At 44.5% G+C, this 16323-nt stretch overlaps 1 protein-coding gene across 4 annotated transcripts in view; it reads left to right on the top strand.

Moving 5' to 3' along the window:
* TAF1 (TATA-box binding protein associated factor 1) overlaps positions 1-16323 on the top strand; it is an 87626-nt gene that overhangs the window by 40247 nt on the left and 31056 nt on the right. For all 4 annotated transcript variants that reach the window (XM_075184450.1, XM_075184449.1, XM_075184448.1 and 1 more), the window contains exons 18-22: positions 2064-2194; positions 2279-2359; positions 2437-2586; positions 10055-10177; positions 10808-10983. In XM_075184450.1, the coding sequence (XP_075040551.1) occupies positions 2064-2194; positions 2279-2359; positions 2437-2586; positions 10055-10177; positions 10808-10983 (661 nt within the window). The remainder of the gene's footprint in view (positions 1-2063; positions 2195-2278; positions 2360-2436; positions 2587-10054; positions 10178-10807; positions 10984-16323) is intronic.

The following is a 16323-nucleotide window of genomic DNA, read 5'->3' as shown; positions in this document are numbered from 1 at the left end:
CAGGGCCAACCGGTCCGTCTGCAGTCCGATAACGCCACGGCAGTGTCGTATGTCAGCAGACAGGGAGGTGCTCTTCCATTGCTCTTGCACCCAGTAGTGTAAGAGCAATGGAGGTGACTAATCAGATTTTAACCACTTCCCCGCCATTTCCGCAGTCCTGGCAAGCAGACTAATCCGGCATGCAATTCTGCCGGGGGAATGTTCTATTCATCTGGAGGTTTTTCAGTCTCTGGTCATCCGATGGGGGACCCCGGATCGAGAACTAATGGTGTCTCGTCACAACAGAAAGGTCCTACAATTTTGCTTGAGGGCAAGAGGTCCCTTGGCAGTGGCAGTAGATGTAATGACAATGCCCTGGGACTTCAGGTTAGGATACCTATTCCCTCCCGTTTCCATGATTCCTCGCGTCCTTCGGAGAGTCAAGAAGGGCGTACTGCCAGTCATACTGGAGGCTCCAGCTTGGTTGCGGAGGGTCTGGTATCCAGAAATACTGGTGATGGCAGTAGGTTCAGGTCTTCGGTTACCTCTTCGAGAAGACCTTCTACTTCAGGCACCATTCCTACATCAGGACTTACCGCAGCTGAATTTAATAGCATGGCTGTTGAAGCCATCCTTTGGAAATCCAGAGGGTTCTCTTCACGAGTAGTGGATACCCTTCTTAAAGCTAGAAAACCAGTCTCTGCTTGGATCTACCACCATATCTGGCTTGCTTACATTAGATGGTGTGAGAACCAATTCTGCCACTCTGATTTGTTCCGCCTATCTAGGTTTTTTGCTTTTCTCCAGGATGGCCTGGGTTGGGGGTCTTCGCCTAGGATCCTTAAAAGTACAGATTTCGGCTCTTTCAGTGTTTTTCACCATCGCCTGGCAGACATACCAGATGTCAGGACCTTCCTACAGGGAGTCCTGCATATCCAGCCTCCATATCTTCTGCCCACGGCAACCTGGGATCTTAATCTGGTCCTTTAATATGCTTCAAGAACCTCCATTGGGACTGCTGCAGAGTGCAGAGTTACGGTTCTTAACATGGAAAGTGGTTTTTCTACTTGCAATTGCCTCAACCCGTAGAGTTTCCGAGCTGGGGACGATATGTGGAGAACCTTATCTGGTGTTTCACGACGATAGGGCAGTTCTCAGAACAAAAGTTGTTTCCGGTTTTCATGTAAACCAAGAAATTGCGGTTCCGGTGTTCACGGATGATCCACAAGTGTCTGAAACAGGATCTATGGAGTTTCTGGATGTAGTCAGAGCTCTTCGAATCTGTCCATAGGACATTAAAGATTCGTCGCACAGATTCTTTGTTTGTTTTTATTTGACTTCTCAAAACATGGTTGGATGGCCTCCAAGCAATCTATTGCTAGATGGCTTACGATGACTATTAAGCAGGCTTTTATATCAATGCTAACCGACCTGTGCCAGATCGTATTGTTGCCCATTCTACCCATTCTGTGGAGGCGTTTTGGGCTGTGTGAAATGGGGCCTCGGCGGAACAGTTATGCGGAGCAGCCATCTGTCCTCGGTCCATACCTTTACTAAATTTTACCAATTCAATGTCTTTGCGTCGGCAGACGCCAGTTTTGGCTGTAGTGCTCTACGTGCTGGGCTGTCAGAGCGGTCCCCCCCTTAAGGGGGCTGCTTTAGAAAGTCCCAATGGTAGCAGTGTCCCCCAGATAGGATGAAAGAGAAAAGAGGATTTTTATACTCGAGATAAATCTGTTTCTCTGATTCCATCTGGGGGGCACTGCTCTTCTGCTGTTTGGTCTTTAGTTGGTTGACTCCCCCTCCTTGGAGGTTTAGACTTAAACTGAAGGCTGCAGGGGGATTTCAGATGGGAGGGGGTTGTCCGCAGCATGCATAAACAGTTAACTAGTTAAGTGCCTCCTCCCCTCACACAACCCATTGTATTAGTGATGGAATCAGAGAAACAGATTTATCATGAGTGAAAAAAATACTCTTATTTATTACAAATAAAATTGGTTATGCTGAGTTTAAGTTTGAAGCGCTGCAGGTTTTCTACACCTTGTTGAAAACAAGTGATGAATTAATATTTCTCTGTGTCCTAGGCATGGATTCTAATTGGTGGGTGCTGAAGCCAGACTTTCGTTTACCAACGGAAGAAGAAATTCGTGCAATGGTGTCTCCTGAACAATGCTGTGCATATTACAGTATGATTGCAGCAGAACAACGATTGAAGGTAAGTGATCTATTAACATTTTTAAACTCTACTGTAGTAGTCTATTAGCACACTATATTTAGAATGGCTTTACATATCTTACAGGATGCTGGCTATGGAGAAAAATCTTTTTTTGCTCCAGAAGAAGAGAATGAGGAAGACTTTCAAATGAAGATAGATGATGAGGTAATATATGGGAAGTGAGGAGGTTCTATTTTTGTTTTGGTTGGGTCTTTATATGACATTATGCTAAATTCACACAGGTGAGGACTGCCCCTTGGAACACTACAAGAGCATTTATTGCTGCAATGAAAGGAAAGTGTCTGCTGGAGGTGACTGGGGTTGCAGACCCCACTGGCTGTGGAGAAGGCTTCTCTTATGTTAAAATTCCTAACAAACCAACACAACAAAAGGTTAGTGGGTACTTTTCACAGATAAATGTTAATACTCCCTTACTAAATGCATGAATGGGATTCAGACTCCACAAATGTGCTTATTGCCTGTTCTACTTAGTAACCCCCATGCTAATGTGGAAACTACTGCTTAAACACTTTGTGTGAATTTCTACATGTTTGGAGGTGCACATAGAAATGTACAGTAAAAGGGATACAGTAAAATTGTCACTACAGTCCTGGCCTACTTACACTTTAAGGACACCCTCCTTAATTTTAGCTGTTCCTTTTTTTTTCTTCTGAAATATTGCTTGTTCCAGCCTCATTGAATGTCTTAAATATTTTATGAGAGCAAGGAGACATCGGGAAAGTCTTCCCTATATGTGTTACCCTCGTACATTTGATTGGTTTTCTACATTCGTCGGATTTTGCCACTTTCCTGTACAAAGTCTGACTTGGTGCAAAAGAATTCCTATTCAAACGGAGGATCTCTGCCACTTTTGAGTATTGAAAATTTGTATTTACAGAGCTAAGATGGTTTTGTTTGTTTTGTTTTGTTTTTTTTTGTTTTTTTTGGTGAACACAAGTAAAAAAAAACAAAAGAAACATTGGGGGGAAACTACAACCATGGGGATGACGCCAAGGCTGCCCCTACGGGAGGGAACACTCTGAATTTGGTGTGCGCAGAACCTTCCATACAAAACTAGCATCTTTGGATTCAACAACAATGAACTTATAAAACTTTGTAAATGTATGAACAGATAACCTTATTGCTGCCTGACACAGCATACACCCTTTACCTCGCAGTCCAGGACGCACTCACTGATCTGGTAGCATGAGTCATCATATTATCTGGAGCAAGCATCTCTGCTTCAGTGTAAGCTTGTCTAATTACTGAAGTGATCCATATATAGAGATTAATCTGTTTGGATGCAGGCCGACCCCTTAAGAACATGATACAGGACTAAAAGGTCACCTGTTTTCCAAAATTTTTAAGTCCTATCAAGGTATTTCTTCAGGGCCCTAACAACATCCAACAAAAGAGATTCCCCTCCACCCCCTGATCAAACGACTGACTAGGAGGACCCAAGGTCTGAGATCCTGATTTAAGTAGATACTACCTTAGGCTTTAAAAAAATAGAAAACAATAGGGAGTGGAATTATCGGTCATCAATAGACATCAAGGATGCCTATTTTCATGTGCCGATGTGGGAGGGGCATCAGCCGCTTCTCAGATTCACGGTAGGCTCAGCTCACTATCGGTTCAGAGCTCTTCCGTTCGGGCTTGCCACAGCCCCAAGAGTATTCACAAAGATTATGGCAGCACTCCTTCACTCCAAAGGGGTGCAGATTGTACATTATTTGGACGATCTTCTAATCAAGGAGTCAACGGTTCAGTTGTTGGAACACCATCTTCGCCTTACGGTGAGGGTGCTGGAACAGCACAGTTGGCTCCTGAATGTAACAAAGTCACAAATGATCCCTTGTCAAAGAATGACATTTTTGGGGCTGCTAATGGACACTGCAGACAGCAGAGTTTTTCTTCCAGAGGACAAGATAAGGTCCTTGATGGAGTGGATAGACAGGGTTCTGTCACACAGGAGGCTGTCAGTACTCATGTGTATGAAGCTGCTAGGAAAGATGGTGGCATTTTTCGAGACGCTGCCATACGGAAGGATCCACTCCAGATGTCTTCAATGGGACATTCTGAGGAAGTGGTCGGGGTCCTTCCTCTGTTTGGATCGCCAGTGGATGAGGTTATCTCTAGAGACGAGAAAATCCCTCAGCTGGTGGTTGTTAAAGGACAACCTAATAAAGGGCAGATCCTTTGCCCCGTGGGCCTGGATCTTAGTATCCACTGACGCCAGTCTGAGTGGTTGGGGGGCAGTGGTCCTTCACCTAAGGATGCAGGGACTGTGGTCAGAGAGAGACAGTCGGTTCTTCCCATAAATGTGCTGGAACTTATGGCCATCCTGAAAGCACTGCAGAGGGCTCAGGGTGTGTTACAGGGAAGGCCAGTTCGCATCCAGTCCTACAATGCCACGGCAGTGTCATACATAAACAGACAAGGGGGCACCAGGAGTGCAAGAGCGATGAGGGTCACGTTTCAGATTTTTGCCTGGGCAGAAAGAACCGTGCCTGCGCTGTCAGCGGTGTTTATCCCAGGGAAACAGAACGTACAAGCCGACTATCTAAGTCGGCACGAAGTTCTACCAGGGGAGTGGGCTCTGCATCCGGAAGTATTCCACTTGCTGGTGGACAAATGGGGACTTCCGGATCAAGATCTGATGGAGTCAAGAGTCAACAGGAAAGTCCCAGAGTTTTGCGCAAGAACAAGGGACCCACTGGCTGTGGCAGTGGACGTCCTGACAATGCCTTGGGACTTCAGGCTAGGATACCTGTTCCCCCCCCCTCCCCATATCAATGATTCCCAGGGTCCTCCGAAGGGTCCGGCAGGGAGATTGACCAGTCATTCTGGTAGCTCCAGCCTGGCCATGAAGGGTATGGTTCCCAGAGATTCTTCTGGTAGCAGTAGGTCAAGGGGTTCGGTTGCCACTTCGAAGAGATCTGCTGAATTTGATGGCATGGCTTTTTAATCCAGTCTGTGGAGAGCCAGAGGGTTCTCTGTGAGTGTAGTAGACACTCTCCTAAGAGCCAGGAAGCCAGTTTCGGCTAGGATTTATCACCGCATCTGGCATGTGTATATAAGGTGGTGTAAAAAAGAAATCTTTCAATTCAAAATCCTTTTGTCTGGCTAGATTTCTAGCTTTTTTGCAGGGTGGCTTGGATGCAGGTCTCCGGTTGGGAACCTTTAAAGCAGGGGTGTCCAACCTTTTAGCTTCCCTGGGCCACATTGGAAGGCAACAAGTTGTTTTGGGCCGCACATAAAATACACTAGCACTAATGATAGCTGATCATCCAAAAAAAACATAGAAAACATTGCTAATGCTCCTTGTTGTTGCTCAGTGCTTCAATGACATGCTAATGGCTGCTGTCAAACATCAAGTGATATTGTTACAATATTTTATGAAGGGCTTCAATACAGCAGTCATTAAGACAGGAATATAAGGTCCATGATGCTCCAGGACCAGGTGAGTTTATGCACTGGTCAGCGTCCCTTGAAATAATAAAAAAAAAAACCTTAACTTACCTTTTAATTGGCTTGTCCTCTGATCCTCTTCTCTTGTTTATTCCGTTTCACTGCTGCTGATAGTTTGCGCGGGTGACTCCTATGTGCTGTGCTCCGCAATGGATGTCGGACGTGATGACGTCACGCCCGACATTCACTGTGAGCGCCGCACGGAGGAGGAGACCAAGGAGGCACCGCGTGACCACAAGGTAAGTATTTTCTTATCTTTTTCTTTTTTTGCAGGATTTCTTTTTTCATTAACAGCACTGCCCCCTTGCCACAACCAAAACCCCTGCTGGGCCACATTTACAGGCATGTTGGGCCGTGGGTTGGACAACCCTGCTTTAAAGGTTCAGGTGTCAGCATTGTCAGTGTATTTTCACAGACGGCTGGCGGAGATTCCGGATGTTAGAACTTTCTTGCAGGGAGTTCTTCACATCCAGCCACCCTACGTGCATCCTACGGATCCTTGGGATCTTAATTTGGTCCTGGACATGTTGCAGGAGCCTCCATTCGAACCACTTCGCTCAGCGGAATTGCGGTTCTTGACTTGGAAGGCAGTTTTCCTGCTGGCTATTGCCTCAGCTAGGAGGGTCTCTGAGCTGGGGGGCCTTATCTTATAAAGAACCATATTTGGTCTTTCATGAGGATAGGGCAGTTTTAAGGACTATTCCAGCCTTCCTCCCTAAGGTGGTGTCGGGTTTCCATATTAATCAGGAAATAGTAGTTCCGGTATTCAGAGAGGATCCTCCGGTTACGGGAACAAAAGGAAGTAAATATTTAGATGTCGTTAGGGCGTTGCGGATATATGTTAAGAGAAATGCAAAGATACTTAAGACAGATTCTCTATTTGTGTTATTGATTTCGCTAGGCGAGGATGGCCTGCGTCTAAGCAATCAATTGCTAGGTGGCTTACCCTAGCAATTAGGGAGGCTTATGTCCGTACTAAGCGTCCTGTGCCGAAGCGTATTGTTGCCCATTCTACCCGTTTGGTTGGGGCGTCTTGGGCAGCGGGAAACGGGGCCTCAGCGGACCAGCTATGCAGGGCAGCTACCTGGTCCTCGGTCCATACTTTCACAAAATTCTACAAATTTAATGTTTTTGCGTCTGAGGACGCATCATTTGGCCGTAGTGCTCTACGTGCGGGGCGATCAGAGCGGTCCCACGCATCAGAGGGACTGCTTTAGTAAGTCCCCATGGTTAGCAGGGTCCCCCAGGTGGATGAAAGAGAAAAGAGGATTTATACTTACGATAAATCGGTTTCTCTGATTCCATCTGGGGGACACTGCGTTCCTGCCCCCTCTTTTCTGTGTTTGGTGTATCTTGGTTGATTGGCCTGTCCTCCTAGGGCTTTGTTAATCAAACTGAGTTCTGTGGGGAAGGGGCGGGGGATATGCCTGTCAGCAGCAAAAGATTAACTATTTGGGTGTCAGACTCCTCCCTACCCTACTCTACCCCATGGTTAGCAGTGTCCCCCAGATGGAATCAGAGAAACCGATTTATCGTAAGTATAAATCCACTTTTTTTTGGTTCGCTAATAAAGGTATCACTTTTTTGACACGAAAGTATTTAACATCACATAGATTTTTAATAATTTTTAAAAATAATTTTTTGCTACATATCTTAAACATTATTAAAATCAGCTGAGTTAAATCCTGATGGAATGGTCGCTGACTTAACAAGTCCAATTTTAGAGTAAACCGCCATGATGCTGCCATCTTGACAAAATCTGGTGCCACAAAAATCACGTGAGAGCTCTGTTTTTATGCTTTCTTTAGAATTCTTGTAACCATTGTTACCAGAGGGAATAAATAGATTAGCTGAAGTTCCCCAGGGACTGACATTGCCTCTACCAGAAAGGCTTTTGGATCCCTTGTTCTTGAGCAGTAACACTCCACTTTGTGTTTCATCCGAGATGCCATCTTGTTGACATCTGTCAGATCCCGTTCCCTGACGAACTGATAGGAGTGCTGGAACATTTAGTTCCACCTAGCGCATTATCCTTCTGGTTTCTTTCATTGTTGGGGAGCTCTTGGTATCTCCCTGATGGTTGATCTATGCCACCACCGTATGACTGGATTTTTATAACCTTTGTAGGAAAGGCTGTTCTCTTACTAGAGCATTTTAACACTGTTCTTCATTCCAGAAAATTAATGGGGACCATCAGCTCTGCAGATGGTACTGTAAAGCGACAGCATCTGTCATCCTAATTGTCTCAAATGGTGAAGGGGTGACGTTTGTTTAAATTTTCTGCCCTGAGCTATCAAAATCCTCGGAGATAACCAGATGAATTGACTGGACAAGGGTTGGCGTGACATGTTCCATTTCGATAAGATATCGATTTGGAACTCTCAAATGGAAGAGAACAAAGTCTCTAAAGTCGATTCCATCTTTCCTTAGCCCTTCATACAAAAAGGGATAGATGTCCATCTCGGAGCCAATATGGACAATCTTGTCTTCAAGTATTAGTACACTGGTGTCAAAACAGAAACACAAGAAAAATAATTAGCTGTGCAGATACCAGGTTGAATTTCTGGTACTTTATTATGCACGCTTGAGACTCCAAAGTCCATTCTTTCATCTGCATATGGGCCAGAAATAAGGTTGAGGACCCTGCCTTGATTAATATGTTGTCTAGGAAGGAATAATTGTTATGCCACTGTAATTCTGAAGATTAGCCATAGCTAGCATAATCTATGAGTTGCCAGGCTGAAAGGTAGGGCACGAAATTGACAGTGACTAGACCAAATTGCAAATCTGAGAAGATATTAAAGGCCTTCTCAGATTGTAACCTGTAAACATGAGTCCCTGATGTCCATGGAGACCAGAAACTTCTTTTCATCTTTTTTTTTTTTTTTTTTTTTTTTTTCCTCCAAGCTGTTTAATAACCGTTTTCAGGAATTCCAACTTGAATCTATCCACTGGGTGTTTGCGGCTTTCTGGTTCCAAATGTGCCGTAAAGTGGTATCTGGTTTTTGGACAAGGAAAAGGTTTAAATCGAATCCTAAACATTTCTGCTCTTCTGGGACTGCAGTGACCACTCCTAAGGAGACAGAAGAATAAATGGTCTCTTTAGATGTAATAAGGCTTTATGGCCACTTGCAGCGATTGACTGGGGGACAGGGGGGGCATCTGCCCCGGTGGTAGTCAGCATATCGATGCTGACTACCCCGACAATACTTACCCCAACGGAGCGACCCCGAACGGATACTTCACGACCGGGCTCCAGGGCGACTGGCAGGGATTGTGACCAATGAAGAATCCCGGTCACTCCGATCTTGTCCTTGCTGTTAAGGTGGAAATGTTAGTATGCGGTCATAGACAATGTACTTTGCTTAGCGTTTGTACATTGTCTATGGCTGCATACTAACATTTCCACCTTAACAGCATTGACAAGAGCGTCGCGGTCGGCAGTGACGTCATGCAGAGTGGCCGGGATTCTTCATTGGTCGCGATCCCTGCCTGTCGCCAGTCACAGCAGTCGTCCTGGACCCAGGCCGTGAAGTATCCGTTCAGGGTCTCCGCGTCGAGGTAAGTATTGTCGGAATAATGGCAGCCATTTTTTTTCCCTTTTTTTAAAATGTTCTTTATAGATGCCTCCCAAAGTGTGGAATTGCCACAAGTTAGTCCATCTTGTTATGAAACACAAAATCTTGTTTTAGAATGGGGAAGCATTAGTGCGCCTAACTTGTTTCAACAAAGAGCCCCAATCTGCCTAGTTTAAACCAACTTTCAAGTTGATCGAATATGAAAAACCTCTTGTAGCATTCATAAATGTATATGTTTAGGCTGGAATGCCTTCCCAGGAGTAAATAAGTGAGGCAACCTAGATGTCAATCTTATCTACTTGACTGCAGTCAGTTTTTTTTAAGAGTTTTGCAGAAGGGAAGTCTGATGTACTAAGAACAACTCTCTGCCATGATTAAACCTTATTTCAAAAGCCCATGGTCACTTTAAGCTCACTTTATAAAAATGCAGTAAAAGTCCATGTAAATTCATCTTACTAGGTCCTTAGAATCTACAGACAATGAATAATGATTATTCATTGTTGAAATAAAATTTTTAAAGTAGTATTGTACCAAAATATTTTATTTTAAAAATGAATGCATGCTTTGTATGTAACTTCTTATTAAGAGATACTTTGTTCAAATGTTTTTTTTCTTCAGTATTTGAATTTTACAGTTGAACTGTATTACATCATGGTTATTGTGGACTTACTGCAATTCTGTATTTGAACTCATTATGCACTGTTGAAAATGAATTCATTCTATATATGGGAATTGGGCCGAAATGCATGTATTCACAGAGTCTTACCTAATAAGATGAAGTTTGTTGCTAATTATGTAATGTTTATTTCAGCAAGATGATAAAGAGCCCCAGCCGGTGAAAAAAACTGTGACTGGAACAGATGCAGATTTACGCAGACTTTCCTTAAAAAATGCCAAACAGCTACTGCGCAAATTTGGAGTGCCAGAGGAAGAGGTGAGGATGGAATGTGGTGCAGAGTTTGAACCTAAGGGTGAATGCTCAAAGTATCCTTTCTTATCTATAGCTACACCAGAGACGTGCTAGTAGTCAACATTTTGGTGGGCATGCATTAATCTATCTTGGCTGTGAACAATGGAGTCCTACATTTTATGGGTTAAATCAGTTTTCATGAATTGATAGACTGGATTCACAAAATGGCTGTTTCTACTATGTTTGTGACAAGAACACTTTTTTTTTAATGTGGATGGAATTAAGAAAATCCTGCTTACATGTGCTCCCATAATACACTGATATGATGGCTCTTCTATTGGCACAAACAGTCCACATGAAGAATTCCTTGTTCCTGCCTGCTCAGATGGGTTTCTTCAAACTGCTAGCGAGGTTGTCAACCACACCTCCATAAATTTCTCTGTCCAAAGCTAGCAGTTTGAAAAAAAAAATCCATCTGAAAAGGTTTGTTTACTTTTGAAACAATGCAATCTCTTCAGTGAGTCTCTCCATTTAGCAATTCTTCTTTCTCATCTATGTCTACAAGACCCTTACAATTACCCTTTGCGCATGTTTTCCTACATTACATAATAGATGCTAATTCTACCAATAAAGAAACCACTATCCTGTTTTCAGATCAAGAAGTTATCCCGTTGGGAAGTGATTGATGTAGTGAGAACAATGTCCACGGAACAGGCGCGTTCTGGTGAGGGACCAATGAGCAAATTTGCACGAGGTTCCCGCTTCTCAGTTGCAGAACATCAGGAGAGATATAAGGAAGAATGCCAGCGGATATTTGATCTTCAGAACAAGTATGTGGTAGTTTGATAAAGCAGTATGTTGCACACCCAATAAATAAACACTAGTGTGGTTGGAGTATATAATTAGGGTGTAGTTCAGACATTTTCAGTTTTTAAAATAAACACTCATCAATATGAAGACTTGCCTTCCCCATTTTAATATTATGCTCTCTGCTTTAATGTTCTAGTACAAGACATTTCAGTTTCCAGTAATCAGAACTTTGGTGTTCCAACCATTATTAATGCAGCTCACTGCATCACTGTTACATTCTACAAATTTGTAACATTCAAAACGTTCTAAAGAGCATAAATAACACAATTTATTTTTCTCTATCCTCCTATTGGAGGACTTTGGGGTATAGAGTAGTGGGAATAGGTGATGGGCACTTTAAGAACTATTAACTAGCTCTAGCTCCTCACTCTCTATACTCCACTTCCTGTATAGGCAATTTAAGTGTAGTGCCTGGGCAAATCGGGCTGTTGTAGAGCTGCTCTGCTGCCATGTTCACTTTTATTTCATTTAATTTAGTTTTAATTTTACTATCGGAGGCTTCTGCTTCCTGTCTCATGCACAGCTGCATCGGCGGATCAGAGAGCCACTTCTCTGTCACTGCAGGGCTGCCTCTTACTAGAGGCAGCCATTGGTATACTTTGGTGCCTGGTTCAGGTAGGGGTTACAGTATTTGTGTAAACCCCTACTAGGCACTGGAATAGTGGAAGTGAGCTCCCCTGCTGGACACCTGCCAATCCAGTGTTGGGCCCTGAGAGGAGGTAGTTCTTCCCTCTCCCTGCACTTCCTCCCTGATTGTGTCTTACTCCTCATGTGTAGACACCAAAATAGGCACATGGGGTGAATTATTTTTTTTCTGAGTGGTTTGTCCCTTAGACTGTTGGGGCTATATGGCAGGCTCACTTTCTGTGCTTTGATTTGTGTGCTGCTTGTCTTTCAGTGTGTTTTTTCCGACCTGTATGTAACATATTAGATAGGGGGGAGATCCTTGAGGATTAAGACTGGGGTGACTTCTATGATAAGGTTCACCTGTGCCATCTGTAACTCTTAAGTTCCCTTCGGGGCGGTCAAGCGTTGACGCTTTGCGCTCAGCCTGTCAGTATAGGGATTGCATGCCATGTGTGCCATGGGGTTCTGGTTCTGACTCAGCATAGCAGTCCTGGGCTTGGTCACTGGCCAATACTGTGGCTGAGCTTGCCCAATTGGTGCGGTCTCAATCTGTGGGCGGCCCTTCTCCAAATCCTCTAACCTCTGTAGAGACTGGGGTAGATTATATTCCTGGTTCGCTAAGCCTGGGTTTGGCTGGACCTGTGGTTGCGGATTCTGAAGAACCGACCTGGGTACGTGGTCTTGCAACCTCTGTACAAGGTTTGGTTTTCGTTTCCGCCTCATTTAGAGAGGATGTTGCAATCTGCTATGCCATCCTCCTCTCGTAAATGTAGGTGGGTGGCAGCAACCCTGCAGGCAAATGAGTCAGATTCTGACTTCTTCCCAGGAGGAGTGTGATTTGTGGTTATTGAATTTGACATAGAGAATTCCTCTTTTGTGGTGGAAGTTTCTCCTGACTGTCGGTGTTTAGAGGATTTGATACAAGCTGTGCACCAGGTACTCGGAGATTCCTGAGGCAGTAGTCCCTGACACTGTTGAGCCTTCTCTGTTTATACGGTGGGCAAATACTACTTTTGTCTTTTCCCTCTTTTTCTCAATTAGAGGATTTGTTGAGTGAGCCTTGGTCTTCACCGTTGGCTGCAGTCTTGTTTTCTTTTTTCCCCCCCTGAGGTTCTCGCAAAATGGAGCATCCACTCAAGGAGATGACTCACAGTTGCAAGGTTGGCTAAGGTCTTTGTTCCCAATGCAGCCACTCTTAAGGACAGCGCAGACCTTAAGTTTGAGGGCGTCCTTAAGTCAATTTTTGCTGGGACTGGTGCCTCCTTGCGGCCACCTTTGGTGTGGGTTAAGAGAGCTGTAGAACACTGGTCAGAACAGCTGCCTGAGAGTTTGTTGGTCGAAAGACAGTTTTCTGAACTGCTTCTTTTGATGGATCAGATTCAGAGAGCTATGGATTTCTTAGGAGAGGCGGCCCTGGACGTAGGACTGATTGGGACACTGATTCTGCCTCTGCGGTCTCTGCTAGTTGGACTCTGGCTTAAGTCCTGGGATGCTGATGTTTAATCTAACAAGGCTCTTGGAACAATTCCTTTACTGGTGATATTTTGTTTGGGCCTCAGCTTGACACCAAGTCAAGCAACAGGAGGTCAGAGTACCTTTCTTCCTGTCATTGCTCAAAAACTGAAGATGTCCAGGTTTCAGTCCTTTCAAAATTCATGCAGGTCTCTGGGTCAGTACTCCACAGGTCCGTTCCCTGGAGGTCAGTCTTCGGTCTCCATGGGTGGTTTACAGCCTGGATGTCGGGCCTGGTTTGCTCAGCGTCCAGTCAGCAGACAAGCAGTCTGTATGATGGACATTCTGCCCCTCTAAGTTCTGCGTCTGGGAGCCAATCTTCTTATATTCAGGGATCAGTAGTTTCAGTCTACCACGGATGCCTGGGTACGGGGAATTATGCTCTGGGAATACTTGATTGTACCTTCCATGTGTTTCTTTCCACGTGGCTTCCCACATGTACGAAAATAGACTTGCTCTGGGAGAGGCCATTCACACTGGAGTCTTTGCAGTCGATGATTTACATTATGGAACAAGAGGAGATCATGGTGGCTCTAGACATCAAAGATGCCTAACTGCATGTTTCCATCTGTAAGGGTCATTGGTCCCACCTCAGATTTGCGGTTGAGTCGGATCACAACCAATTCCAGGGACTTCCTTTTTGTACGACCACAGCTTCATGGGTCTTCACCAAGTTAATGGCTGTACTGTTGCGGGCCAAGAGGATAACGATCATCCATCACTTGGACAATCTTCTAAAAGCAGAGTGCCTGGCGGTATTCCTGTTCCATATCCAGGTAACGACCCAAACTCTAGAGTCCCATGGTTCGCGCCTCAACTGCAAGAGGTCCAAGTTGATTCAGACCCAACAGCTGATATTTTTGGGACTTCTTTTCAACACCAAACAGCGGGTGTTCTTGCCTCTGGACAGAATTCAGGCTTTATAGAGGATGGTGATATCTCTGTTGGCGATCAAACAGACCTCTGTACACTTCTGCATGAAAGTTCTGGGCAAGATGGTATAGACTTTCAAGACTGTCCAGTGTGCCCAGTTTCATGAATGGGAGTTCTCTGAAACTCCTTTCGAAATGGAACAAATCCCACCTGAATATGTCCGATCAGGTGTTCTCTTTTTCTCCTTTAGTGTGTCAATCGCTCCCTTTGGTGACAGCAGAAATACAATCCCTGCAGGGTTCGACCATTCTCAATGTGGGTTTTGACACCGCTTACATTAGATGCCAGCCTTCTGGGTTGGGGTGTCATCTGTCTTCATACCCGGTTTTTAAGGGTGTTTGGACTAGAACTGCGTGCAGTGTTTCACACTCTGATCATTGCGCAACATTTGCTGCAGTAAAAGGCGATGAAGATACAGTTGGACAGTGCCACAGCAGTGGCATACCTCAATCACCAGGGCGGAACCAAGAGTCCTTTAGCAAGAGACGCACAGGATCTTTCATTGGGCCGAATATCAGGTTCAAGCTGTCATGGCAATTTTCATCCCAGGGGACGCAGACCCTAAATCCCCGCTAATGGTCCCACCATCAGGCTGTGTTTCGTGAGTTGTTAGATAGGTAAGGTCAACCGGATGTCGACATGATGGCATCTGTTTTGAACCACAAAGTCCAGCTCCTCTGCTCCCGGGCAAGAGATCCACTGGCTGTCACAGTAGATGCTATATCTTTGCATTTCCGCTTAGTTTACCTATACCCACTGGTAGCCATGCTTCAGAGGGTCTTAAAAAGGTAAAGAGAGAGGGCCTTCTGGTGATTCTTGTGGTGCCAGATTGGCCTTAGAGGGCTTGGTTCTCTCCATGGCGGGGGGGTGTTGGTCATGGCATGTGTCACTACAATTAGACCTGTTAAGTTGAGGAACGTTTTATCATCTTTGTCGTTTTATCATCTTTGTCGTTTTATCATCTTTGTCGTTTTATCATCTTTGTCGTTTTATCATCTTTTATCACGGCGTGACTGTTGAGGCCATGATCATTCAAGCTAAGGGTTTGTCTGAGAGCATGGTGCAAACCATGATTCGGGCTTGCAAACCAGGTTCAGCTGAACTATGATGTCTGGAGGACATATATTGCCTGATGTGAAAAAATGGGTACCCTGCCTCTTCTTTTCGATTGTCCACTTTGCTTATGTTCCTGCACGAGCGACTGGATGCTGGTTTGCACTTTAGTTCTCTTAAGGCTCCGGTATTTGCTTTTTCTGTGATGCCTGATGCTCAAACTTTCATTCAGAGGCTGCTTCATGTACAGCCTCCGTTTTTTGTTTTTGTTCTTGTTTTTTTCAGTACTGCCTTGGGATTTAAACTTTGTGTTTTTAAATGCTTTACAGCATTCCACATTTGAATCCTTGTACCATGTAGATTTAAAATTTTTGACTTGGAAAACTGTCTGCCTTTTGGGAGTTTCAGAGCTTGCAGCATTATCAGTTAGTATCCTATTATATTTCATGAGTATAGGGCAGTTTTTCGATCAAAGCCTTCTTTCCTACTTAAGATGGTGTCTACTTTCCACATAAATCAGAACACTGTCATCCGTGCCCTGATCAAATGTCATTCTTTAGTAGATGTAGTCCATGCTTTGCTTATGTATGTGCATAGGACTACAGATGTTCATAAGATGGGAGAATCTTTCGGTCCTCTTTGATGCACACAAGAGAGTCTGGCCAGCCTCTAAGGTGTATATTGGTCTATGGATTATGGCTGTAATCCTTCATACTTATAATGGGGCTGGACACCTTTTACCTATTATTAATATTGGGGCTCACTCCAGGGGATAAATGTATCAAGCTGAGAGTTTTTTGGCGGGTTTGAAAAACCAATCCTATTCTAGCTATCATTTATATAGTAGATTCTACAAAATGACAGCTAGAATCTGATTGGTTGCTATAGGCAACATCTCCACTTTTCAAACCCGCCAGAAAACACTCAACTTGATACATTTACCCCCAGAAGGTTGGTGAGTGCTTCCTGGGGCGGGCTTGACTGAGCAGCTGTGTCGGGCAGCCACCTGGTCCTCTGTTCACACGATCACTCAGTTTTACAGGTCTAATGTGTTTGCATCAGGGGATGCAAGTTTTGAGGAAATGGTGCTTTGTGCCATTTCTTCTGACCTTTTCCACCCATAATTGCGACTTTGGGACGTCCCCGGTGTCCCCCAGTAGGAGGATAGAGAAAAT

This window comes from Mixophyes fleayi, chromosome 9, assembly GCF_038048845.1.
Source record: "Mixophyes fleayi isolate aMixFle1 chromosome 9, aMixFle1.hap1, whole genome shotgun sequence".
NCBI lineage: Eukaryota > Metazoa > Chordata > Amphibia > Anura > Limnodynastidae > Mixophyes > Mixophyes fleayi.
The sequence above is the reverse complement of the archived record's forward strand: the minus strand, read 5'-3'. Positions and strand labels throughout refer to the sequence as shown.